The 24412-nt window shown below is 50.2% G+C and overlaps 1 protein-coding gene across 5 annotated transcripts in view; it reads right to left on the bottom strand.

The window, feature by feature from the left end:
* Window positions 1-24412, bottom strand: part of PACSIN2 (protein kinase C and casein kinase substrate in neurons 2) — a 122933-nt gene that overhangs the window by 25472 nt on the left and 73049 nt on the right. For all 5 annotated transcript variants that reach the window (XM_036931326.2, XM_036931328.2, XM_057486307.1 and 2 more), the window contains one exon: window positions 13134-13271. In XM_036931326.2, coding sequence (XP_036787221.2) covers window positions 13134-13193 — 60 coding nt within the window. In that variant the 5' untranslated portion in view covers window positions 13194-13271. The remainder of the gene's footprint in view (window positions 1-13133; window positions 13272-24412) is intronic.

The following is a 24412-nucleotide window of genomic DNA, read 5'->3' as shown; positions in this document are numbered from 1 at the left end:
GCAACGAGCTCATCACGCACACACCTGCCCTATGACCCAGTAGTGTGGCTCCGAGTTACAGCCCCACAGAACATGTGCCTGGGTCACAGGCCCGCAGGAGTCTCCTCCCCGGGAACGTGTGGGTGAACACGGGTGGCACGCAGCAGGGCTGCAGGAAGGTAGTGGAGGACGAGGTGCAGACAAGCAACCTGAACAGGCCTTATGAACAGTGCCAAGCAGAGAAAAAGAAAAGGATGACAGGAAGCACAATGTTCTTGACCTGAATGAAGAAGGTGCACACAGAGCACGGGTGTGGGACACGCGCTGCACAAGCCATAACATCAGAAAGGTGGGCGGGAAACTAGGTGTCAAAGGTGGGGAGAGAAAAGAGAAGGAGCCGGGTGCTGTGAACACGCCCCATCCTACCTGCCCCCATTCCAGCTCCCCTGCCCCACGGAGCCCCCATGACGTCTGCCGCCCCTGCAGGGCCACCAAGAGGGAGGAGCGCCTGGACTGCCGGCACTTGCAGACAGGCGAGACCAGTTTCCTGCCACAGGCTCCTGCTGGCTGACCCACCCGGGGGCCACGAGGGCCCTTCCACACTGTCCCCATGCCCCGCTTCTCCCTCATGGGTCACGATCATGTTAGCCTCCCTGCCCAGCTGGACCGCAGGCCTGGCAGCTCTGAGTGTTTTCAGCAGCAGCTGCATCAAAACGGAACAAGTCTGTGCTTTGTCAGGCAGCGTGCTGATGGTTCCAGGTGCCACCTCACCCAATCCTGTGACAACTGGGTATAGTAGTGTCCCGATTTTACAGAAGAGGAAACTGAGGTTTGAAAAGGCAAGTGACCTATGATCATGCAGCCAAAGGTGGCAGAGTCCACCTTCCAGAACCTCCTGCAGAAGACTTAATGGGTCGGTATCAGGTGATGTGTGAGCTTCCAACCAGCCCCGTGGGTTCCAGGGAAGGCCACAGACAGTTCAAGCCTGAAGATAGCATGTAGGCTCTGCTGCACCTACAGTGTGCAGGCAAGGCTCAGGTTGGGAACCCCAGACCTGTAAACTACTACAACCGCTTGCCAGAGACAACCTCAGTTTTACCCTCAGACTGCTCGTGCCCTTTAACCTGTGACCCTGAGGGCCCAAGCACAGCTGCTCCCTCAACACCCTGGACAGGCAGGCTCAAGGGAGAGCCAGCTGGGCAGAGGGAAAGCCCCAGGGCCCACGGGGCAGAGTCAATGTTTTATCAAAAGCTGATGAAGTACATGGGAGGCTCCAGGAAACTCTCAATCAGCCGGGAAGACCGGGCTGAGAGATGACCGTCCAGGAGTCCTGCGGACGGCGACAGGCTCTGCCAGGCGAGCTTCTGCTGCCTTGTTTGGGCCCGTCCGCCCCGGGCCTCCCTGACCAGGCCTCCTTCCTTCTGCCCCTCCCATGAGGGAAGTGGCAAAGATCTGGCCCTGCCCGGAGATAATGACCCGGATATAATCTCTCTCCTGGCATCCCTATTCCTTCAGCTGCAGGGCAGGCCGATTCTGTGCGGGCCAGCGCACGGGTGTGGGGCTCACAGCTCTGCCTGGGGTTCTTCCCAGCCAGGCGTGCTCAGCCTGGCACAGCCACCACGTGACAGACCAGGCCGTCTCTTCATCTGGTCCAGTCAGAGGCAAAACGAAGAGTGCGGACAGGACCAGACGACCTCCCAGGGCCCTTCACTACCCCAGGACTTCTCACTGAACCGTCCGGCAGCGTCACCAACCCTGTAAAGCATGCACATCTATCAATTTTTGAGGTCTGGTAACACCCTCTTGCCGTTCACAAATACGAATGAACACCTACATGTGCCACATGGTCCCTACCCTTGAGGGACTTATGGTCAGATGGTAACACAGTTACGGACAGTGACAAGTTCTGGATGGAACATTCTGGGTTGGTGCCACCTGGAGGAAGGAATGTTCGCGCTACGAGTGGAAGGGCCCTCTGGGGCAAGGCTGCTTTCTGAAGGCTTGTGGTAGGATATCGAGGTACACAGAGCAACAGTGATGTCTCCCACCCTGTGAAGCCTCCCCCCCGTGCATCCCTCCCTTGTTACCCTTGTGTGGACGTCTGCTGTCATGCCCTGGACTGTGGTAATGAGGCAGGCTTTGAGGGCTAGGACTAAGCCTTTATTCTGTCCCCTCCTCCACACCAGGCAGAGGGCACCCCATAACTTCTCAACACCCGAGTCCCTTGTAGACGGTGGGGGCTGAGAAGCCGCTGAGAGCTCAGTCAGAGGCATGGGCAACGTGGCAGCTCATGATCCTTTATTCACCAAGTTCTTAATGCACTCAGTCCCATAAGTGCTCGCGCAAAAGCTAAGAAGAATCAAATCAGCACATCATCGCACAGTGACCAGGCTGCCAAACTAGCAGGCACGTGCGCCAGCCCGGGAAGAGTCAGCGAGGCCACAGACACGCAGGAGAGCCTCGCAGTCTCTCTGGCACTTACAAGGCTTCAAGCCCAAACCAGGATCCAAGTGAGTTTATTCCTGAGTCTACCCACATCCCAGGCAGGCTGGGAGGGCTCCGGGACTGGGCCTTGCCCTGTCACTACCGCCCACCCACATCCCCTGCACAGTGCAGGGACCAGGCCGATGCCGCATCTGCACCCACAGGCAGAGTGTCCCCACGGTGACAGCCATCCTTCCCAGGCACCTTTCTTACAACCTATCCCAACCCCTACTCTGAATCTTCCTTTCTAAACAGAGGGTCACAACACATCTTAGGGCTGTGAAATCTGCCCTGTGTGCTTGCAAACACCAGGGAGTAAGGGGTGTCTCTGGGAAACCATCCAGCCTGGCCACTGCTTGCAAACTGTGCTCCAGCAGCCCTTGCGCTGACAGGATGCCGCTTCTCTGGGCTCTCCCACCTGCCGGCTGGCTCGCCCAGCACTGCGCTCCTGACCCGCCCTGTACAGCAGAGAGCCCGGGAACTCCAGACCTTGATGCCCCTCTGAACCGCACCTGGGCTAGTCCTGACCTCACTGGGCTGTCCACACTCAGAATGGGGTCATGCTCTTTGACCCTGCCAGGTCAGGGACTGAAGCTTGCCACCCACCATCACCAATGAGCAGCCCCAGGTCCCAGCCACCGTGACCTGGTCTGGGCGCTCTGGCTCACTGACCCACCACGAGGCCTGTCATTGCCCCCAGGGTGAAGAAAGTGAGCTTCACTACCTAGCAAAGGCACCCTGTGCTAGCTTTAAAATGCAAATCCCAAACTTCAACAACTTTAAAGAGCAATTACATTCTCATCTTTAAATGTTCAAAATGACAAATTAAAAAATGGGTGAAATGGAAGTTCTAATTAGAATTAGATAAGTTTTAATTCTCAGATCTAACTCCAAAGGCTCAACACAATGCAGAGAGGAAGGATGTATGTAAACCAAGTGGCTTTAGAACGCACACAGCTCCTCCTCAGAGCTGCTCAGCCTGGTCCAACATGCCTTGTGCCCTCAGCACGCACTGCCCCGTGGGCTTGTTCACCAGCCCAGCACACACCCCACCTGCAGGCCATCACCCCGAGGGCCCTGCCCTGGAGCTCACGGCCTCCTGGGCATGAGCACACGCGGCTGCCTAGTGAGTGGGTCACAACCCCCTTTATACTCCCTCATACTACAGGCAGGTGCTGGATGAGTGGCACTTCCCTGCTCTAAGAGCTGCCACCAACCTGGACGGTGACATCGTGTCCCCGGGTCTGTAGGTAAGGGCTCACTGAAGACTGGCAGCTTCCAGCAGAAACTAACAGTGAAAGGCAACAGGAACACTTAGGTATTTGAAATCGGGTGAATACCCAGGGTACAAAGTCAAATTACCTAGTAGGGAAATGGCCAGATCGGAAAAGTGGGAATAGCACTTCTTCCAGGGAGCACCCCATCCCCCACCCCACCAACTTGCTGCTTCCAGGGAGTCCACCCCTCCCACAATCCCCTGCATCAGAACCTCTGGCTTTTCCTTCATAGTGCATGTTACTCAAACGCACATGCACACGACCATGAGCTCTTTCGCCCCCATCTCCGTATCTGGGTCCTTGAGCGCCAACCCCACCGTGCCCACCCCAAGCAGCTGTATACACATGCCTCAATGGAGCTAAGCCACCACAGTCTAATTGAGTATATAAGACCCTTTCAATTCTAAAACCAGGGAATTCTGTTACTCTATAGAAAGGGAAAATGTTTTCTCTTGCATGGCTTAAACAAGTTACTCTGACAGCACTGAAATCACATCAGAAAACAATTTATCTTCAGAGGAAAAGCTTGAAGCAAAAAACATTGAGTGTTCAGTTCTGTCACAGAAAAACCTGAACTGCTCTGTATCTGGCACGTAGAACAATGGCACTTGGACTGGGAGCAACAAGCCTGCATCAGCCAGACGGAAGGCCACCTGACTCATCCACCTTTGCCTGTCTCCACGTGTGCAGCGCTCATGCGTGTGGCTGAGAAACACAGTAAGCGAAGAGGTGGCGTGTGACACCACTGGGCCCCTGGCCCTGCACACGCTACCTGTGATTCTCACAAACAGCCTAGGAACAGGAACGAGTGATGCCATGTTACTGCCTTGGAAACCGAGCAGTGTGTCACTCTTCTGAGCCCTCAGGGTCAAACACGGTGAAAGGAGGCCCCGGGGTCTGAGCCCAGACAGGACTCCAGTTCTTCATGTCCAGGAAGAAACATTTAAGTATGTGGCAGTCATTGCAGAGAAACACCTCTCTCCCTGAACGCTGAGGGCAGAGGCAGGAGAACAGCTCCAGAGAGCAGGTGCCAGGGCCAAATCCCAGCTTCATCACCTACTATGTGAAATCAGGCAGTGCCAAACCATTCAGTCTCAGTGTCCCCACCTGTAAAATGGAGACCACAGCCTCAAAAGGCAGTTGTGAGGACTGAGCACTCATATAAGCCAGAGGAGGGGTCTGGCACAGAGCAAGTACGCAATAATTGCTAGCTGTAATCACTGTCTTTATATCTCAACTTGCTGTAGGCTAAGATTCCCACAGAAGAGTACACAGACTATAAACACACAGCTTGTGTGCACACAGCTCGCTGACTTATCAGCGTCCACACCCATGCATGGAATACGAGGCAGGACAGAGTCGCTGCTCTCCGAGGGCCCCCTCTGACACAGCTCCAGCACACCCAGTCAGGAGGGAGAGCCTCATCTGCGTCCTCACAGCATCTGATCTGGACCATCTAGAAGTCACGTCTGTCTGTCCTATTCATGCTGTGTCCCCAGGGCCTAGGACTGGGCCTTGCATATAGTAGGTGCTCTATAATAACTTACTGAAAGAATGACTTCCGCTCAGTATCATGCTTATTTGCTTACATATTTTAATTCCAAACATTTGTTTGTAAACTTCTTATGAGTGGGGCATGCCTTATTCCCCAGCATTAACCCTTTTCCTTCCTCTGATACACTTGCTATCGGCCATTATTTAGCACAGTGTATCAGGCTAAATTCCAGATGCCAGAGTGAGAATCACGTCCTTGCACTCAAGGGGAAGAACTGGAGGTCAGGCTAGAGGAAGACCACCACCCTCAGCCTCATCCTCCCAGGCAGAGAGGTGCTCTGCATGGACAGGAACCTGGAGGAGCTCAGCCTGGCTGGTGCCCAGGGCAGAGCTCCTCACAGAGAGCCGGGTGGTCCAGCAGCTGCCAACACGTGCTCACGTCTTAGTCATGCTAAAGAGTATGGTTTTACTTTGAAGTTAATGCAGGAAACTGAAGCCTCCCACCCAGGGCAGGGAGTCATGCACGCCTGCTCTCCTGGCTGGGCTGCCGTGGCTGCAGAGCAGGGAACAGAGAGAAGGTAGCGCAGGGGAGGCCGGGGCCTTTATCCCCGGTCACAGCTCGGCAGACCAGTTTGCCTGAAAGAGTGATTTAACGTTTCTATTTAGAGGTTTAGGGATATTAAGGCACACTACCAGCCTGCCAGGAGCTGTGTCCCAGCAGTGGGTTTACAATGAAACCGATGCCCTCATAGGCAGGACGTGATATAGGGAAATCCGCCCCGGCCTGCGTATGTGGGGCAGCCAGATAACAAATGGCACAGATGATGCTGCTGAGCAGCAAGGTGGTGACACTCATTTCTGTGCATCTTGTGCTTCCACTCGCGACACTCGCCCTGCTGTCCCCTGACCCCCACCACAGCATACGCTGGCTCTGGGCCTGGGACCACGCTCTCAGCCCAGGGCCTGGGCTGGGTCTGGTGCCAAATCAAGCACTGCGGAACCCAGGAACGTGGGGCCATGGCATCTTCTAAATATGTCACCTGCCAAACTGGTCTGGAAGGATGGGAAAAGCGCGTGCCATTCTACATGGACGGCCTTCCAGATAGAACAGCGATGCATGAGGAGCTGTTCTGTCTCCACAGGGCTCGAGTCTGAGAGGAGCCTGCAGGCAGCCTTCTCTGAAGGAGGCAGTAAATACTCAGAGCCACATGCCAACTCTTCAGGGCTAACATTCCCCAAACATTTTACAGCAAGATATTAATGTCCTCTTCATCCCCAAATACCCTTCTCCTCAAAGGCTCTTTGTGCCCATGCAGAGTGTACACAGGCCAGCGCCAGCCTGGCTCCCTCTAGGACACTGGGCTCTGGACACACATACTGCCAACAGCCCAGGCAGGAGGCATATTTGGGGCCCAGTTCCCCAAATGAGCAGTGCACCCTCCCAGCCTGACCCCCAAAGAGCCCTTGGAGGGTCAGGTGGCAGCACTCAGGCCTGTGGGGGACGAATCCGCCGCCACGCGCCCAGAGCCCGCCACGGGCAGAGGCGGCCGGGCTCTCCTCGGAAGTACTGGTGACACGTGAAAAGCCACAGCCTGCAGCTGGGCTCTCTGTGCACCAGCCCCCAAACTGGAGGGAGGACTGAGGCAGGACCTGGACGTGGGGGATGTAGTGGGAGGGCCCGCGGGCTCCCTGAGTGAGCAGGAAGACCTGCCAGAAGTAATGGAGCCACCCCACGCCCCACCAGAAAGCCTGCGGGCAGTATATACGCCAGGCTCCAACTTGCTGAAGGAGCTACCTACTTGGGGAAGAGCCCCCACTGGAACCCCGCTTACCCAAACCTGCCTGACTTCTCGCCCCCAAAGCAGGCCCTGGGCTTCAAAGAATTCAAGGTTTCCGGCCCTCTGCACAGCCAGACTCCTTCCAGCCTCCAGACTTAGTCCAGCCCTGCTCCCAGCTCAAAGCCAGCCCTACATACTCCTTACACCTCTGGTGATGCCAGCCAGCAGACCCCTCTCCTCTGAACTCCGTGACCCCAAGAGGCAGAGCTGCGGCTTGGCCCCACGCCCCTCATACTCCATGGAGGTTACCATCTGTTCTTCTAGACACTTTCCAGGTGGAAATCAGATGCCCCTCCTTTTTCTCACACATTTGAGCGCTGAGTAGGTATCAATCCTGTGCATCTCCCGTGCCTCCTGCCCTGCCCCCTATAGTTAGGGGGGTAACACATGAAGGGTTCCTCCAAATAGAGGCACATCTCAGAAATACTGTGGTTCTGTTCCAGAATCCACTACAATAAAGCAAGTATCACAGTAAAGTGAGTCAAATGAATTGTCTGATCTCTCAGCACATAATATAAAAGTTGTTTGCACTATATTATAGTCTATTAAATGTGCAATAGCATTATGTCTAAAAAAGCAATGTACATACCTTAATTAAAAATATTTTGTTTCTAAAAAATACTAGCCATCACCTGAGCTTTCAGCGAGTCATAATCATTGACCATAGATCAATAATAATAATAATAATGAAAATGTTTGAAATATCGTGCTTATTATCAAAATGTGACACAGACGACGTGAGCAAATGCTGTTGGACAAGGGGTGCCAACAGACTTGGTGGATGCAGGGCTGCCATAAACCTTCAACTTGTAAAAAACACAATATCTGTGAAATGCAATAAACTGAAGCCAAATAAAACGAGGTGTGCCTGTACCCGCTAAGTACTTCAATTTGATACTGGTCCCCTTTGGGTAATCTCTCCTCCCACAGATCAGTACTTGTTCACTCATTCATTCAGCAACACCTGAGTGCTTCATAAGTACGAATCTTGCTCATTCATCTTCTGTGCCACCTTCCCTGCGCCCCCAGGGGAACCCTACTTCCCCATGTACCCCAGCAAATCTGACAGCACCTCACGCATCTGTCTAGCTTCTGTCTCCTCTCTGATTCCAAAGGTCATGCCAAAGGCTCCTAGAGGGCAAGGCCATGTCCCTCCTATGCAGGCACACAGCTGGCACTCAGAGATGGTTCTGGAGTGACCCATCAAGTTAGCACCTTTTGGTGGAAAGGAGTAAAAGTAACGACAAAGGACTTTTCCATCTCAGGACCACAAGGATTTCTTTAGATTTGGACAGCCCTGCGGGTAGCACACCAGTGAGTAGGTGCCTTCCGTGGGGTCTGGACAGAGGCACAGCTGGCAGTGTGCATCTGACAGTGTTGAGCAGGGTCAGTTGGGCCAGAGCAGCCGCTCCTCCGTTCAGAGAACATCCACCTCTAACAGGGCAGCCCTGTCGACTTATTTGGGCTGAAGAGTAATGTCAGGGACAGCGTCAGATGAGCAGAGCCTGCCTAGAAAATAACCTACTTGCCTTAGAATTCTTTAGGCAAAAGGAGACGTTCATGTCTACTGACATCACTGCCACTAAGAATTTAACAGGGAGCCTAAGAGCTGAAATCAATGACAGGACTTGTTCAAGCTCAGTGATTTAATATATATGCAGATCATATATACCAGCCAGCGACTTCCACATACATTTTTTTTTAACAAGCGGCTGAAGACTTCTGTAATAGCACTACATTTAGCTACTTCATTTTTACAGGGCAGTTTCTGCCATCAACTGTCATTATCAGCATTAAAAACAATGCTGCCTAGTGTACTCTACAGGAGCAGACTGTGTGCCACGCAGTGTACCCTACAGGAGCAGACTGTGTGCCACGCAGTGTACCCTACAGGAGCAGACTATGTGTGCCATGCAGCGTACCCTACAGGAGCAGACTGTGTGCCATGCAGTGTACCCTACAGGAGCAGACTGTGTGCCATGCAGTGTACCCTACAGGAGCAGACTGTGTGCCGTGCCGTGTGTGCTGAAGGCCCCCATCTCCTGCACCAGAGGGATGGAGCGCCCAGCAAGCACTGCCCTGCACCACTTTACACGGGGTCATTCCCTTAACCCTCACAGCAATACTGGGGTTGAGTACTGTTGTTACCCACATTTTACAAGATGGGAAACTGAGACAAAGAAAAATTAAGGAGTGACCCAAAGCCACAAATGTAGTAAGTGACAAGGCAGAGTCACAGACAGGCCACCTGGCTCCAAAGCATGCACCTGACTCTGTCCCGTCATCTCCACACGCTATCACTCATGAGGCCTTCTGCGTGTACTGGCCTCTCCACACCACCGCCTAGCTCAAGGCAGGTACTGATTAATTCCAGATGGCAATGTCCCCACAGTTACAAAGCAGAAAGTTTCCCCATGCCTCTAAAGCACTCGATACATAGTTTTGGTTTAGTGTTGAAAGTAACTAGGAGCTGCACTTCTATTTTTCTTTTTTGGTATCATTAATCTACAATTACATGAGGAACATTATGTTTACTAGACTGCTGCCATCACCAAGTCCCCACCACATACCCCATTACAGTCACTGTTCATCAGCATAGTAAGATGCTATAGAATCACTACTTATCTTTTCTGTCTTGTATAGCCCTCCCCGTGCCCCCACCACATTATGTCTGCTAATCATAATGCCCCCTTTCCCCCTTATCCCTCCCTTCCCACCCACCCTCCCCAGTCCCTTTCCCTTTGGTAACAGTTAGTCTATTCTTGGGTTCTGTGAGTCTGCTGCTGCTTTGCTCCTTCAGTTTTTTCTTTGTTCTTATGCTCCACAGATGAGTGAAATCATTTGATACTTGTCTTTCTCCACCTGGCTTATTTCACTGAGCATAATACCCTCTAGCTCCATCCATGTTGTTGCAAATGGTAGGATTTGTTTTCTTCTTATGGCTGAGTAGTATTCCATTGTGTATATGTACCACATCTTCTTTATCCATTCATCTACTGATGGACACTTAGGTTGCTTCCATTTCTTGGCTATTGTAAACAGTGCTGTGATAAACATAGGGGTGCATATATCTTTTTCAAATTAGGTTGCTGCATTCTTAGGGTAAATTCCTAGGAGTGGAATTCCTGGGTCAAATGGTATTTCTATTTTGAGTTTTTTGAGGAACCTCCATACTGCTTTCCACAATGGCTGAACTAATTTACATTCCCACCAGCACTGTAGGAGGGTTCCCCTTTCTCCACATCCTCGGCAACAATTGTTGTTGTTTGTCTTTTGGATGTTGGCCATCCTTACTGGTGTGAGGTGATATCTCATTGTGGTTTTAATTTGCATTTCTCTGATAACTAGTGATGTGCAGCATCTTTTCATGTGTCTGTTGGCCATCTGAATTTCTTCTTTGGAGAACTGTTTGTTCAGCTCCTCTGCCCATTTTTTAATTGGATTATTTGCTTTTTGTTTGTTGAGGTGCATGAGCTCTTTATATATTTTGGATGTCAACCCTTTATTGGATCTGTCATTTATGAATATATTCTCCCATACTGTAGGGTACCTTTTTGTTCTATTGATGGTGTCCTTTGCTGTACAGAAGCTTTTCAGCTTGATATAGTCCCAGTTGTTCATTTTTGCTTTTGTCTCCCTTGCCCGGGGAGATATGTTCATGAAGAAGTTGCTCATGTTTATGTCCAAGAGATTTTTGCCTTTATCTTTTTCTAAGAGTTTTATGGTTTCATGACTTATATTCAGGTCTTTAATCCATTTCGAATTTACTTTTGTGTATGAGGTTAGGCAGTGATCCAGTTTCATTCTCTTACATGTAGCTGTCCAGTTTTGCCAACACCAGCTGTTGAAGAGGCTGTCATTTCCCCATTGTATGTCCATGGCTCCTTTATCGTATATTAATTGACCATATATGTTTGGGTTAATATCTGGACTCTCTATTCTGTTTCACTGGTCTGTGGCTCTGTTCTTGTGCCAGTACCAAATTGTCTTGATTACTGTGGCTTTGTAGTAGAGCTTGAAGTTGGGGAGTAAGATTCCCTCCCCCCACTTTATTATTCCTTCTCAGGATTGCTTTGGCTATTCAGGGTCTTTGGTGTTTCCATATGAATTTTTGAACTATTTGTTCCAGTTCGTTGAAGAATGCTGTTGGTAATTTGATAGGGATTGCATCGAATCTGTATATTGCTTTGGGCAGGATGGCCATTTTGACAATATTAATTCTTCCTAGCCAAGAGCATGGGATGAGTTTCCATTTGTTAGTGCCCTCTTTAATTTCTCTTAAAGTTTTCACTTCTCTTATAGTTTTCGGGGTATAGGTCTTTCACTTCCCTGGTCAGGTTTATTCCTAGGTATTTTATTCTTTTTCATGTAATTGTGAATGGAGTTGTTTTCCTGACTTCTCTTTCTGCTAGTTCATTGTCAGTATAAAGGAATGCCACAGGTCTCTGTGTGTTAATTTTGTATCCGGAGCGGCACTTCTAAAGGCCGGCCCCACAGGAGGCTCCCCACAGCCACCACCGGCTCTCCAAGCACCTCCGCAGCACTGGCAAGGCCACGGCCTCCCTGGCAGCCTGTAAAGCTGGACCTGCATGTGGGGGCAGAGGGACAGTCCTGAGTTCCTGCAGTATTCGGAGGGACTTCCAAACTGCATCCTGTAACTGCTTGTTCCTACACAGCTGCACCTGGCTGCCCCGCCAGCCAGGCCCCCACGCTGTGGGGGTGCAGCTCACTGCGTCAGGAGTGCTGCTGCCCAGCGGCTGCGACGCACCCATGACCATCGCTGCCCCATGCCTCTTGCTGCCTCCTGTGAACGGTTTCCCAGGGCAGATGTGCCTCTCTGCCTACTGGAATTTGAGCTCTGAACTGGACACCCATGGGAAGGCTACTGCCAGCTGAGGCATAGGGACTCATTCCCCACTGGAGTCTCAGGGCCCAGCACATAGTAGGGGCTCAATAAATATATGCTTTTAATAAAATTAGGTTTTCAGATGAAAGTTAATAATGACCTTTCTCCCAATAGAAAAGAAAAAAAAGTGTTGATAGAATTTTGAGCTCCTTCCCCATCTTTTTTAAACTTGGTCACCTGTGACCACTTGTCTCTATTAGACTATAATTTCAGATGGTATTTGGTGTTAGACAAAATTATACACCTAATTAACCTAAGTTTAAAAACTAATTTGTGCTAGTCCCCGGGGGGAGGTCATCCTCATCTCTTGTACCAGTCACACCTCCTATGTCAGGGAAGCCCCCATGTGGGTGCTGATTTCCACGTTCTTGTTTCATCCTGGCAGCCTCCTCAAATGCCAGAATCATTCCCCCTTTAAAGATGAAGACCTTGAGGCCCCGACCAGTCAAGCAACTTGCCCAAGGTCCCACAGCTAGGCATGGCATAGCTGGGATCAGAACCCATCTTCCCAACTGCAAAGCCAAGGCTCTTTCCACAAAGTCCACAGCTGCCAGGGAAGTTCCAGGGGTTTTGCCACTTAAGAACAAGATTGGATAAAAATGGACTATCCTTTAACTGGCAGGCATAAGTAAGTGGGGCTCAGGAAGAATGACTTCGAAAAACAAACACCCCACAAAATAATCAGGAAAGGGGTTCCTCATGGGTGCAGACTAACAGGAAGACGTCCCAACAAACTCAAGGGCCACTAGTTCAGCTGTCTGGCCACCTGCCCGCACCGTCCAGCATGATGTCACATCACCACTGTCCACTTCCTATACAAAACTCAGAAGTAACGCTGCCACTCAGGCTGAGGCTGGTACTTAGTGAATGTCGCTCCAAGTCACGTGGCGAAACATGAAAAGGAAGAGCTAAGAATGGACAAACTGACAAGACCTCAATGACCTCTACGCTCTTTAGGTATCAGACTTTTCCAGCAAGGTAAGTTGACCACCTCACTGATAGCTTGGCCACACCTGTGGCCATCGAAATCTGACCACAACGCCCAGCTAGATTTGGGGTATGTTTATCTCACCTCCCCAATTCCAGAAAAAAAAAGGCCTGTCAGGCACATCGTCCTGGTCTCTGCATTCATCAGGAAGAAAACACAGGCATTACCTCCCAGAAGCTATCACTGGACACTTCTACTGCAACGGAATCGTCGTAAGTGACAGACATCTCTTCAAAAGGCGAGGCAGCAGCAGCGAAGGCGCAATTCTGAGGTCAACGTCAGACACTCAAAATTCGCACACAAACCTAGAAGATAGAAGAGAAAAGCATATCATTGTGAGTTTCAAATTCCCAAGGTAAAAAAGCAATTTCCACTTAACAAATTCCATTTCCATCACTGGCTTCAATACAGAACAGTCTAAGATGTTTCCGTTACGGGAGAAAGACCACAGACTCACTGTGGGCATCGACAGATTAAGTGCATGTTCTATGTGGTGTGAGTGTTTCCCAGGAACAAGTAAACCTCCACGTCTTACCGAAGAGCTCAAAGTGCTTTCTGAACAACAGTTCGTGTTCCTAGATCAATGTACTGATAGCACTACTAAATAATCTTCCTCCTCCCTTGGAGAAATGGACAGAGAACATGCCAAAGCAGGCAGGGCCCCTGCATCTCTGGACTTGCCCTGTCCCACCCAGCAGGACCAGGACTGGGAGAAAATGTGGGTGAAATAATCCATCTTCAACCCGATGGCACTCTCCACCAATCTCCACCATGTTTCACTCGCGCTGGGCACTGTGTCCCCGCCCCCCATGACTGGCTCGTCTCAGCCACTGAAGCCAGGGACCCAGACTAGTTTATTCCAACACTGTGTGTGAGGGTCAGCTAGGAGTACAGACAAGCTAAATCAGTCACTTCTGAGTAAAGAGTCAATGTTCTAAACCCAGGCAGTGGCAAAGGGGTGCTCATTTCCCTGCCTGAGGGATGCTGGAGGGCCCTTCCTACTCATAAGCACAAATCACTTTGATGGAATGACCGTCCACAACCAGATGAGACTCCCTGACTTCTCGGTGAAAGGGTGACTCCATCCTCCTTTACGTTACCCTGGGTTCAGGTCACACAGACAGAGGTCTGGAACTTTCCTAAGTACCACAGGAAGGAGTTCAGCGCCTCAGCTTAGTGACAGGAAGGGGGGCGAGGGGCCGGCAGAGTGACCTACAGTGTTACACCGACAAGGTGCAAGACTACTTTCCATCTGTCACCGCACTGAACCTTCAGGATTCCCTGTGAGACAGTCTAGGAATACAGTAAGGAACACAGGCTCTGGAGCCTGGCCGTGTGGGCTCTAATCCCAGACTCGTTACTCACTAGCTGGGCAAGAGTGGGCAAATTACCTAACCTCTCTGTGCCTGAAATGGCCTTATCTGTAAAAGAGAGACAAAAACGGAGCACACATCTCAGAATTACTGTTGAGAGTCAAATGAGGCGATACATACAGGGGTAAAGAGCATACGGTCCTCAGGAAGCACTAGGGACAGAGTGAATTCTAATGTAATTAGTATTAGATAGTAATTATTACCACCATCATTATTTTATCTCTTACAGGTGAGAAAACTGATGCTTGGGGGAGGTTAAGCAACTCGCCCATGGCCACCAAGTAATGAGTGGTGGAGACCAGCATTTGACACCAGCTCTGCCTGTTTGCTAAGGTAATGTTCTCTCCAGCACCCCATGGTGTTTTCCAAAACCTATCTCAAATTTAAATAAATCAGGCATCCTCTAACCTAAGATCTAGTTGTTAATTAAAAGGGTTTAATCTGACAGATTTCACAGCTTCTGCAGTTGAGCACAGCACTACATGGCCAATTAACTCACAGTAAAGAAGGATGATGGTACTTGGGTCAGAGCCAAGTACCCCCAGTGTGCACACTATAACCAGGCACAGTTGCGTGGGCGCCGTGTTGACTGACTACACTCCTGATGGCACGCTGGCTGGATCTCTGCTCTGTAATCACAGGGCAGCGTGTTATTTTAACCCCTGGGATATCACAAAGGCAGGCCAGGCCCCTCTGGCCTGTGCCCTGGTGTTACGTCTCACAGCATTCCCTTTTCCTACAGGATCCTAAGCTTACTTAGCGAGGACCCTCCTAGAAGTACCTCGCCTATGTCTGCAGCAGCCAAAAGCCTCCCACCCCCAGAGCAGCTGGTCTCTGCTCCAGGCTCCTCAGGGAACATCTGGGCTTTTGGCTGGGACAAGCCTCAAAGTGGCCCAATCAAACCACTGGCTGGCAGCCTGGCCAGCTCCAGGGGCAGGTGCAGGAGGAACGGGCGCCTGCTCTGGACGGAGAAACAGCTTGACACCTGAGAGGCTCAGGCAGAGGAATTTGTTTCCTGTCTGCGTTCCACCACGGTTTAGACACTAATCAGGAAGATTTATTAGGAGTCAAGAAGTTGTCACTGGGTTCAGCACGGAAAGACACAGCCCACTCCTAGGAGTAAGAGCCTGAATCACAGGGCAGAGCTGCCCTGCCAAGTAACAAGACCAAGAAACACTGGAGCTGCAGAGGGCGTCGGAGACAAACGCGCTCTGAGCTGCCCAGGGAGCGAGGCGAGTCCAGCTTTCCTTACCCGTCAGGCCAGGGCCCCTGTCTCACCACAACTCTGTGCCTGGAACTGCAGCCTCCCAGAATCACAGCTGTACAGGGCCAAGCTGCCCCACGGGCAGCCCGAGCAGCACGGCCCAGCATCTCATGACCACAGCCAGCTCAGTGCTCCTCCCGGTGCTAAGTTCACTCCGATGCTGAACAAATTCCTCAGTCTGGTTCCCCAACCCTCAACTTACACATTCACCAAGCTTACGGATGTCATTATTAATCTAAGTAAAACAAAATTAGGAAGGCAAATCTCTTTTTATGAAATTGTACGAGGCATTCCAGACCCAATATAAATGACTTTTGGAAGCTCTGCACTTGTACGCTTCTGGCCTGCAGTAGTTCAGAGTTGACATTCTCCTTCTGAGGCCTCAAACCAGACCCTCCCCAGGGTCTGTGAACTGTCACTCCTTCAAGAGGTCAGAAACCAGCAAAGCCACTTCAAGTCCTACAAAGGAAATTGGGACAAGGTATAAAATACCCAACAGACACACGTTCATGTCATATTCAAAAAATTACAGTTTTCTTTCTTTCCATTCTTATGGCTTTTATTTCTTTTTCTGGCTTTACGACACTGGAGAGGACCTCCAATAAAATGCAGAGATCCTTTCCAGTGTCAAAGAAAAAGGTTTCCACACTTCTCCATCAAGTTTGTTGTTTGCTGTAAGATTTCTTTAGAGTATCGCTTCCCAGGTTAAGAAAGCTTCCTTCTACTACAATGGTACTTAGAGCTTTTATCACAAGTGGCTGTTTGTGTAAGACTGGCTTTATTTCTCCTTAAACGGCTGACAGACTTTGTCAGTGAAATTATCTGGGCCTGAAGTTTTCTTTAAGCAGGTTTAATCACAGATTCTAGGTAATGGGTAGAAGACTTCTGTCGTGATTTTTGTTTCTTTGGGTGTGGATTTGGCCGATTTTCTAGGGAATCCATTTCATTTTTTTCAAACGTATTAACAGTAAATTGCTCATATTTATCCTCATATCATTTTAAAGATGAAGGATCTGGAGTAACGTTCCCCTTTCCATGCCTGACATTAGGTTTTTGTGACTTTTCTCTTGAACAGTCTCAACAGTTTTATCATTTTTTATTCTTTTTAAAAAGTGTCAACTTTAGCTTTTCCTTTCTTTCATTTCAGCTGCTATTAAATACTTGTCTTCTTTTTCCTTGATTTCTTCCTTTTATTTTTTCTTTCCTTATACCATCTTTGGCTTCAAGTTGTTCTTTGTCTAATTTCTGGAAAAGAAAGCTCAGGTCATTAATTTCCAGCTTTTCTTACGTGTGTAAACACTGGTGAGTCAGAGAAACACCATGCCTAAAGTGGCGTGCAGAGTCCCAGAGGTTCATGGAGGCTGCCAGGGATGCTCTTGGCCCAGCCTGGGAGCTGGCCTAACCTTCCTCCCCTCTGGCCCGATAACAGGTATCAGGTAAACAAAAGCTACAATTACCCAAGTACATCTAGCTCCCTCTTAATACCCTTAATTTGTTCCAAAAAGAACAGGTCATCAAGCCAAAGGCTGTTACTGTAAAGCAAGAGCCTTCTGAGTGGAGGTGCCTGGCTGCCGTCTCCCGAGAGCCGGCCTTGGGAGAAAGCCCTCTGGGTCCTCCGCACCCGTGGAGGGCAGCACAGAAGGTGCCCTCACTGCTGCCCCTCATGCTGCTGGCCTGGTTCTGCACAGCCCTGCAGGCCTCGCTGAGCACCCACTGGACTGAGGGTTTGTTTCTTCTTCATTTCTTGTTTCTTCTAAGCCAGTGTTTGGCCCGGAGTGAGACGCTCCTTAAAGCATGGGGCATATTTACCCATTCATTCTACAAAGGTATTTAAATATCTACTATGTGCCAGGCATGGGGCAGACTGACATGGTCCCTGCCTGCCTGGGGCTGATGTCCTAAAAGGGCAGAAGGATATGCAATAAAGAAAAACAGCCGCTAGAACAGAAATAGTGCTAGAACAGATATAAAGAATGCATTATACAAGTGTAACAGACCAAAAAAAAAAGATTGAGAGATGGGAGGCGCTTGTGGAGGCAGGACGGTCAGGCCTCTCAGAGGGGCCACGGTGGATGGCGAGTGGGCGTGTCCCAGCACAGGGAGGTGGAGGGCAGAGGCCCCTAGGAATGCTGGGCCTGTGGCAGCACCCAGCAGGACGGGAGCCTGAGGCAGCACCGAGGGCTCCGGGGAGGGAGGATCTGGCATCACTGATAAGCTGCACGGGAACTCAGATTCTTCTATCTGCTACTGGTGAAAATACAGGCCTCAAGTGCTTGTAAGATAGGCCACTGAAAACCAAGCATCGATGTGCAGTCATTTCATGACTGTCCTCAGGCCTTGTTCCATGCGTCTTACTGTGTGACGTTTGACAGAAGAGACACGTCAAGCCTTTGACCCACCTGTGTCTTCTACAACTTCACCCAGGAGTCAAATTAGGCATTTGCAATGGCATTGTTTTCAATAGCAGCAAAAAAGTCCTGAAAACTTCCTGTCCACCAAGAATAAAAATGCCAGTCCCCTCTGGAGTGGAACACGGTGGCCAGAGGAGGGAAGATGGGGGAGTGTGGGTACAGACGTGAAAGGTGCTCCCTCAGAGCAAAAGAAAACAGCGGTTGTAGCTCGGTGGATAGTCTGAACCCACTGGTGTTAGAAAGCAGTTATGTACACCCCCAAAGCACACTGCTGCACAGGAAGCCCCGGTGGGTCTCAGATCCGCTCTGAGGGGTGCCATGGGGCAGGGAGGGGACTTTCATATTTCACCTCGAAACCGTATAAAACACTTAAAAAGTTTTGACTATCGGCATGTTATACTTGCAGAATACAAAATTAGTTAAAAATACCTCGTTCTGTTTTGTTAATGGCCTGGCTGGAATGAAGGGAGGCTCCTCTGCACCACCACACAGCTGCTCATGGCCTCAAGACAGGATACCCTCAAGGACCTCAGGGACTGTCACCTCCCCTTCTCCACCTCCACCCGCACACCCATGGCTCTGTCTGTCAGGGGTCCAGTGCACATCATTTCGACCCTGCATGATCACAGGAACTTCCTAACGGGGTCCCTGCATCATCCCCAGTCCCTTCAGTCTATTCTCATCAGTGACCCTTTCAAAACTCAAGTCACATGATGCTGCCCCTCTCACACGGAACAGAAGCCTGGAGACTCATGCGGAGTGCGGCCCACCCTGCTGGCCTCCATGTTACCTCCTCCTCAGTCCTCATGCCCTGCGGCCACTCCCTGGCCCTGTGCTCCAGCCGCCAGGCCTCTGCTGGCCATGGCGCTGCGGGGCATGGCACACTTGCTCTTCGCTCCCTGGAGCGACCTTCGTCTAGGGAGCCCACTGCAGCCGCTCAGGCCTGTATCAGCCATCGCCCCGGGGAGGGCTTCTCTGCCCGTCACCCCACTTCTCTTGGCCCTCCCAGACCCCTTCCCTTTGTTCTTCTCTCCCAAGCACTTACTCACTTCCCACAAGCTATGTCATTCACTTGCTTGTTCTGTCCACTATCTATTCTATGTCCCCTGCTAGAACGTGAGCTCCAGAGGCAGGGATGTGGGTGTACCTTCACTGCCACAGCCCCAGCACGGGGTCTGGCACAGGGCAGTCATGCCATCAAAACTTGGATGAATTCATGATGAAAAAGTTGAATTGAAGAGTCTTGGTAATTTTGATTTATACAGACTCAAGGTCCACAGAAGGAAGATAATTGGAGAATTTATGTGAAGATGTTTTAACTCCAGTGGGTAGAAGTCTTTTATAAACACTACTGCACACATTAAACTAAACCACAAATGGGTTTAGCAACCATAGTGGGGGTTGTGTGGCTCAGTCCCCAGCTGTCTTCCCCCAGCCACACAGGGAGCCCTTCCGCCATGCAGCCCTACTGCCTGACCACCACTGGGGCCCACAGGCTCGTGGGTGCTCCCCGGCTCCAGCCTCGGCTGAGCCGCCCCCACCAGGGCGGCTGCTCCAGGGGGAAGGCCTGAGGTAATACACTGCTTTGCACCATCAGCAAAGATATTTCAACAGCTCAAATATCTGGCACAACTATTTTGTTCCCAGTGATTTCATCTGGAAAAGTGAACATTCCTCAAAGGAAGAGATAGAGATCAGCAAATAAGATGACTTAACTCTCTGGAACATTGTGTGTGCATTTACCTCAACAACGGGAACCAGCCTGTGCACTGAAGGAAGCCAGAGGTAGAGGCTGCCCCTCTGAGGGGGAGCACAAGAGGCCCACGACTCCACAAGTCCCAGGCCCCAGGTGGGAGGGAGGGTCTTCCAGAAGCACCCACCAGGGTGGGGTGGGCAGTGTGGACCGAACACACTCAAAGGACTTCCAGAGACTTAAAAACTAGTCAGCATCCAAGTAGTGAGTCTGTGGCATCTTACTAACTGATGGACAGTGACTGCATGGGGTATGGGGGGGACTCGGTGATATGGGTGAATGTAGTAACCACACTGTTATTCATGTGAAACCTTCGTAAGAGTGTATATCAATGATACCTTAATAAAAAAAAAAACAGTAATGCAAATTAAAAGAATAATGCTCTAAACTAATTAGATAAGCAAAATTTTTAAAAAATTAGTCGGCATCTGGCAGACAGAGCTTAGGGTTGCCATGGAAACCATGTCCTGAATCTCTCAGAGAACTCCCCCAAACACTTGGCGGCCCAGGACAACCCGCTGCACAATGAAAAAGGAGCTGGCGAGAGGAAGGGGGTTTTAGGAGCTCTTCTAAGACACAGAGCCATTTTGCTGAAAACAGACATGGCTCAGACTCTGGAATATTATGGTTTGCAAGAAAAGAGTGAAACAATGAGGGAAACGTTATTTTGTTTTAGTCAACACTGCAGAGCAGCCCTCTTCCTCCCACAGACAAACTCATGTTGGGGAAGGTGAAAAGAAAAACAAATTCTTCTAAACAGACCAACTAGGCAGGGAAGCTATTCCACATCACACATGGCGCCTCTTCGGTTCAGCCCTGTGTTCCCACTCGGGTGACCCTGGCTTCCAACCTGCTCCTTCTGCTAAATGCGTAATGGTTTCAAGGCCAAACAACTTGCCTTCTGGCTAGTGTGGAGCCGTCAAACCCAGAGGGCAGCTTGGGGCCGGGCTCTGCTCCACCGTGGTTCTCATTCCTCGGCCCTCTCCCCTCCTGGCGGCCCCGGCCAGACGTCACAGCAGTCACGGCAGACAGGCCATCCTGCGGACTGCTCTCTCCAATCACACAACAACCCTTTCCCCGCTCGTCCATGCTGTCTTCCTGCGGCTCCTAATGGCTGTGTGATATCAGCCATAGACCCACACGACTGCACCGTGCCCTCCTGGTCAGATCTCAGGGGTCCAGGTCTTTCCCAGTCAGAGTCACGACTGGGGGAAATGCCACAGGCGCACGGCTTCCTGCTCTGTCCCATTACTTGCTGGGGGCTCTTGGGCTCGAGCATTCTAACCACAGCTGGTAAACACCCTGGATACAGTTTAAAAGGCAAGATTTCAATCTGTCACCCTCAATCGACATTTAAGGGGCAGATTACATGCCATGAATGAGGATGGGCATATACCCTGAGAGGCACAGGAGAAAAAATAGCCTCACAACATACCTTGATAAAAAAAGTTGCTGCCTTCGGGGTCCTGCTTCACACAGCGAATCTAAGAACACTGTAGGAAGTGAAATGGCCCTCGCAGTGGCGTACAGGGTGAGAAATGCACAGAAAAGGGAACTGAAAGAATGAGCCGACGTGACAAGCAGACCTCCGCGGCAGCAGAGACAAGTGAGCCTCGTCACAGCTTCTGATTTCTAGCTTGACAAATACAGAAATCAGATGGGTTGGGTTTGTTTGTTTTTAAGAAACTTCCAGTAAATAAACATTTATAAAATCTCAGATATGAAATTTCTTTAATGCATAAATTTTCAGTGTCCAGGACTCACTCCATTCAACCTTCCGCGGTCACTAGTTATCCCCACATGGATATCCTGGTGGACCAACGTCCCGGTAACTCTGCGGGATGGTGTGAATGTTTGAACATAGTTAATTCCCCCCCAAGAGGCAAGAATGGCGGCCGCGATGGTGCTGATTAGGGAATCAGTGGGTGCGCTCTGTGGGAACGCCAAGTTTTAAAGAAAAATACAAATATTCATACACCTCAAATAAACAAACAAACCCAACACAGCTACACTGAATGTAATTTAATTTTTCATGATTCAGAAGTCATTTTTTACTTTTAGAAAGGGCTCTCAGGGACAAAATTTGGAAGACTTCTCCAGAATTTGCCATTAAACTGCTATGGGACCTTGGCATCTGTCAGCATCCCACTCCTTTACCTGAAGGTGTGGGATTAAATCAACTGTAGATCATTTTACAGATTTTTCTGAGTTTATGTTTTAAAAGGGCCCCCTACTGGCAAGAGACTGAAAGAATGTGAATGGATTAAAGCCAAGTCACTCTAAAAGCATTTGCGGTGACCTTCAGGGCTGCAAAGTTCTTTCCTACTTTATCAGATTTTTAGAGCCACCCTGAGGGTGTCCTCACCAGAACCCCAAAGTCCAGGCCTGAATTCATTCCCAGGAGTTCACTGTGAAACAAGCCTCAGTCAGCGTAAAGCCTGAGCTTCCCCAGCACATACACATCCCAGAAATTCCCCGTCACCCATGCTGTCAACCCTGCTTTCATTTAGATGAATGCTAACGCTTAAAGGGAAAGTCGATAGCAATTAACAAATATTTTACAAAATAAGAAAGAGGCAGGACTGTCAGTAATCACGGCTTCAGGCATTGTGACAGGCACTCTGACCCTGGGTCCCAGGCTTCTTGCTGAAGACCCCATCAACAGTTGCTGGCAGGTCAAATACAGGACAATTCTGGGGGGGTCTGGTGGACTGTGAAGCATTAGGTCAGAGCAGTGTATTTGCAAACAGCTGAATCCTGCTTCCAAATTGTGAGCAAAAGAAAGAGTGTCTCCTCGCCCCACAAATAATTCCTTAAGGAATCTCTCAAGGTTGGTTTGTCTGCCTTTTAGGATGGATCTCATACCAATCACGTGGCTGGAGACGTCTTGCCATCCTGCCAATCTCTAGAAGAGGACCCTCTCCCAGCTGGGACAATGAGGAGAGTTACCCTCTTCTGGCCTCGAGGCCCACTCTCCCCACACCTGGGGCCAGTAGGGAGCCCAGCCCTTTCAGGCTCTGGCACTCCCCTTCACATTCTTTTTTCTCCCTGGAACAGCTTCCCAGGTAACTTATCAAGGTACTAATTATTCTTCAAAGTCAAGATCAATTGCCATCTCTCTATGGATCCTTCCTTCATTCCAAGTCAAAATTAAGTTTTGCTGCCTGGCCTACCCTGAGCTCTGTGTTCCTCTCTTACAGGACTCACTCCGTTCAAGCTCATGTGGACCAGCCATCCACACGTCTCTACCACAAGACAAAGGACCCTTGAGGGCAGGGACCACACGGTGCTAGGCACACGCAGCCCCGCCACAGCCACCTGCCCCTGCCCTCTCTGGACCCAGCCCTCAGGCCTCATGTCTCGCAGGACTAGCACAGGTCAGACCCCCATTCAATCCTCACCTTAGAAGTACATGGACGCCCACATTCACACCACACTAGATAAAGGGGGGCACTGTTGAATAAGTGAATTTTTAAAATGCCGTCTTACTTTAAAGTTCATTGAAGTGCTTCAAAAATGCATTTGGGAGTATGAAATAGTCACCTTAAAAGAATAAACAGCATGCTAACAAAAAAACAAAAACACCTCCATCGTTTGGGTTATCCAAATCTCTTAATCTGGTTTGAGTCAATGGGAAACTTTAAGAATTACAAAGTGAAAGTTTCTGAGAGTTAATATTCAAAAGTAAATTTATCCCTGAAGTAACTGTATTTCTTACTGATATTCCTAATCTAGACATATAGATGCATGTGGGCAAAGTAGGAGATGAGGGGCCATAACAGTCACTATTGCTGAGAGGGACCTGGCAACACGTGAGCTGACAGAGTAATTCCGTGGACGACCATCAAGTCTGAGAGGGGGTGGGGTGGGACGAAGGGAAGAGATGGGGACAAAACAAGGACACCTGTCCGCCCATGACATCCAGGAGAAAAGAGGGCAGAAAGCTGCCCACAGTCCAGGCAGGGCTGCTCCTCACAAGGGTCTCTCAGGGCCTGTGCCCTGGGTGCCCCGTGGCCATCAGGAGCACTCCAGCGGAGGTGGACCTCTCCCCTGGACAGTCCCGTGAGTCCTGTAACTATCTCTGTCTTTCTTTCCTTCATCCAACTTTTCTGCTGTTCATTAAATCCTGAGGGAGTGCCAGACACCATGCTGAGAACGGGGGCGGGCAGTGCTCAGAAATGCCCGCAAAGGGACGCAGCTGTGTCCTCAGCAGACAGAACTACAGTAACAGCCATGTACTGAGCACCTCCTAGGTGCCAGCACCATTCATTCTCAGAACAGCCCATGAGGCAGCTGCTACTATCACCCCCATTTTACAGATGAAGAAGAGTCACAGGAGCATCTAGACAGCCTGACCAAGGCCACACAGCCAGTAAGTGGTGGAGCTGGGACTCAAACCCAGGCAAGGCATAGCAGAGCCTGCCCTGTAACTGCCAGACCACAGTGCCTGCTGGATGCAAGGCTCCAAGGAGGCAGAGATGAGCATGTGACTCCGAGACAAAAGGTCTGAGGCCTACTGGGGACAGCAGCCCAGTAAGGCTCCGATAAGAATGGGATGTCCACAGGCATTCATTCATTCATTCATTCACCGAGCATCCACGTGAAAGTCCTGTTCTGGATGCATGTGTGCTCAGGGTGAGAGGGA

The sequence above is a fragment of the Manis pentadactyla genome, chromosome 10 (assembly GCF_030020395.1).
Source record: "Manis pentadactyla isolate mManPen7 chromosome 10, mManPen7.hap1, whole genome shotgun sequence".
Taxonomy (NCBI): domain Eukaryota; kingdom Metazoa; phylum Chordata; class Mammalia; order Pholidota; family Manidae; genus Manis; species Manis pentadactyla.
Note: the sequence above shows the minus strand (reverse complement) of the source record. Positions and strands in the feature narration are given on the sequence as shown.